Below are 2,033 nucleotides of genomic sequence, written 5' to 3'. Positions count from 1 at the left end.
CTATACTATACTCTGCAGCTAGCAGGTTCGAACCCAGCTTGGGCCTGCCAAACAACAATGACAACTACAACAAAAAAATAGCCAGGTGTTGTGGTGGGCACCTGTAGTCCCAGCTACTTGGGAGGCTGAGGCAAGAGAATCTCTTAAGCCCAAGAGTTTGAGGTTGCTGTAAGCTGTGTCACCACTCTACTGAGGGCGACATAGTGAGACTCTGTCTCAAATAATAATATTAATAATAATAATAGCTCCTTATGAGAAGACACTAAAACACTTTGTTTGCCATGGGCTTGCCAGTTTCCCTCCTCAGAGCCTTTGCAGATGCTGTTCCTTCTGCCTAGAATGCTATTCCACTAGCCTTGCATGGCTTTCTACTCCCTTTATTTTGCTGTATTTTTTTCAAAGCCCTTATTACTCCCCAACCCATCGTGTATTTTCTGCTTTGTTATTTCACAAGCATTTATTCAGCACCAAGGAAATGTCAGCAGCTCTCCTAGGGACAAGGGATACCTCAGTGAGCAGAGCACAGAGAACCCTATCCTCTCCGTGTCTCCCCCACTAGAAAGTGGCTCCAAGAGATAGGACAGTGTTTCCCTTTGTCACAGCTGCTTCCTTGGGGCTAGAAAGGAGCCAAGCAAGGGTTGTGCAAGAATATCAATTGAATGAAAGAACAGCACAAAACTGGTATTAGGGTGAGGAGAGTGAGGCAGCACTATTTTGTTCTTTGTGGATCTTTGGCATTCATTTTAGGTTTTCTGAAAAAAAAATTGTCTTAAGTTTGGGCACAATGGTTCATGCCTATAATCCCAGCACTATGGGAGTCTGAGGCCAGGAGGATTGCTTGAAGCCAGGAATTCAAGACCAGCCTGAGCAAGAATGAGATGCTATTTCTACTAAAAATAGAAAACTCATCCAGGCATAAGTTGGATAAGTTGGTGGGTGCTTGTAGTCCCAAGCTGAGGCAGGAGGATCACGTGAGCCCAGGTGTTCAAGGTTGCAGTGAGCTATGATTGCATCACTGCACTCCAGCGTGGGTGACAGAGTGAGATCCTGTCTCTAAAATAAATAAATATTGCATTAAAATATTATTTATCATAATTGCTGAGGTTTTTTGGTACCTCCTTAATTAAAATTTGCTCCCAAGGCGAGTGTCTCATTTTCCTCACCCTAATCCCTCCCCGGTTCCTGGCCCAGGATGTGCACTTAATAAAATGATGGTGTTTATTGGTTTTCCAAAGCCAGCTCTAGAATGACTGTGGTATGGTGGGTCACGCACCGTGTAGCTCATCTCAAGTTTCCACTTGCATGCCTGCAGGTCCCAGAGGCACAGCAATGCTTCCTCGGACCCACTGACCGCCAGCTGCTCCTTGTGGCTGACCTCCACGCAGGTGACCCGACTGCTGTGGGCCTCCAACGGGAACACTTTGGAATTCGCACACTCGTAAAGGAAGAGATCGCCATTGGTCATGCCGTAGACCACGCGGTAGTCAGCCAGCACGGCCACGCTGGATATGGTCTCAGGCAGTTGGGTGTAAAAGGTGTATTTTGGCCCATCAATGACTGGACAAGGGTCCCCAGGGCTGATGTCCAGTACTAGGACAATGTTGTCATAAGCAATGGCCAAACGGTCCTCACCCTTGCTCAAGGACATGCAGTTGATGGCTTTCCGGGTCTCAGGAGGGGGGATGCACATCACGTCCTGTCTGGAATTCAGGGGGAACACCAGGACGATCCCTGAAACAAGGCCCGTGAAAAGGAGCTTGAACTGTTCAGCGACCTCCAGACACCTGACCTCATTGGAAGTGTCCAGGACATCTTGTTCCTCACCTGCCAGGGGAGAAAACCATACCAAGAACTGATCATAGAGGCACTGATTCCCTAGTTTTCAATTTTTAAAAAATATATACATACATATATATATATAGAGAGAGAGAGAGAGAGAGAGAGAGAGAGATATTGAGACTTGCTTTGTTGTTTCTTGTCCAGGCTGGAGTACAGTGGTTTAATAATAGCTCTGTGAAGCCTCAAATTCTTGG

The 2,033-nt window shown here is 46.6% G+C and overlaps 1 protein-coding gene across 1 annotated transcript in view; it reads right to left on the bottom strand.

The window, feature by feature from the left end:
- Positions 1-2,033, bottom strand: part of NWD1 (NACHT and WD repeat domain containing 1) — a 77,526-nt gene that overhangs the window by 4,516 nt on the left and 70,977 nt on the right. Inside the window, 1 exon segment of the mRNA XM_003796628.3 lies at positions 1,252-1,824. Within this exon segment, the coding sequence (XP_003796676.3) occupies positions 1,252-1,824 (573 nt within the window).

This window comes from Otolemur garnettii, unplaced genomic scaffold (assembly GCF_000181295.1).
Source record: "Otolemur garnettii isolate 467f Iridium unplaced genomic scaffold, OtoGar3 scaffold00105, whole genome shotgun sequence".
Classification (NCBI taxonomy): domain Eukaryota; kingdom Metazoa; phylum Chordata; class Mammalia; order Primates; family Galagidae; genus Otolemur; species Otolemur garnettii.
Note: the sequence above shows the minus strand (reverse complement) of the source record. Positions and strands in the feature narration are given on the sequence as shown.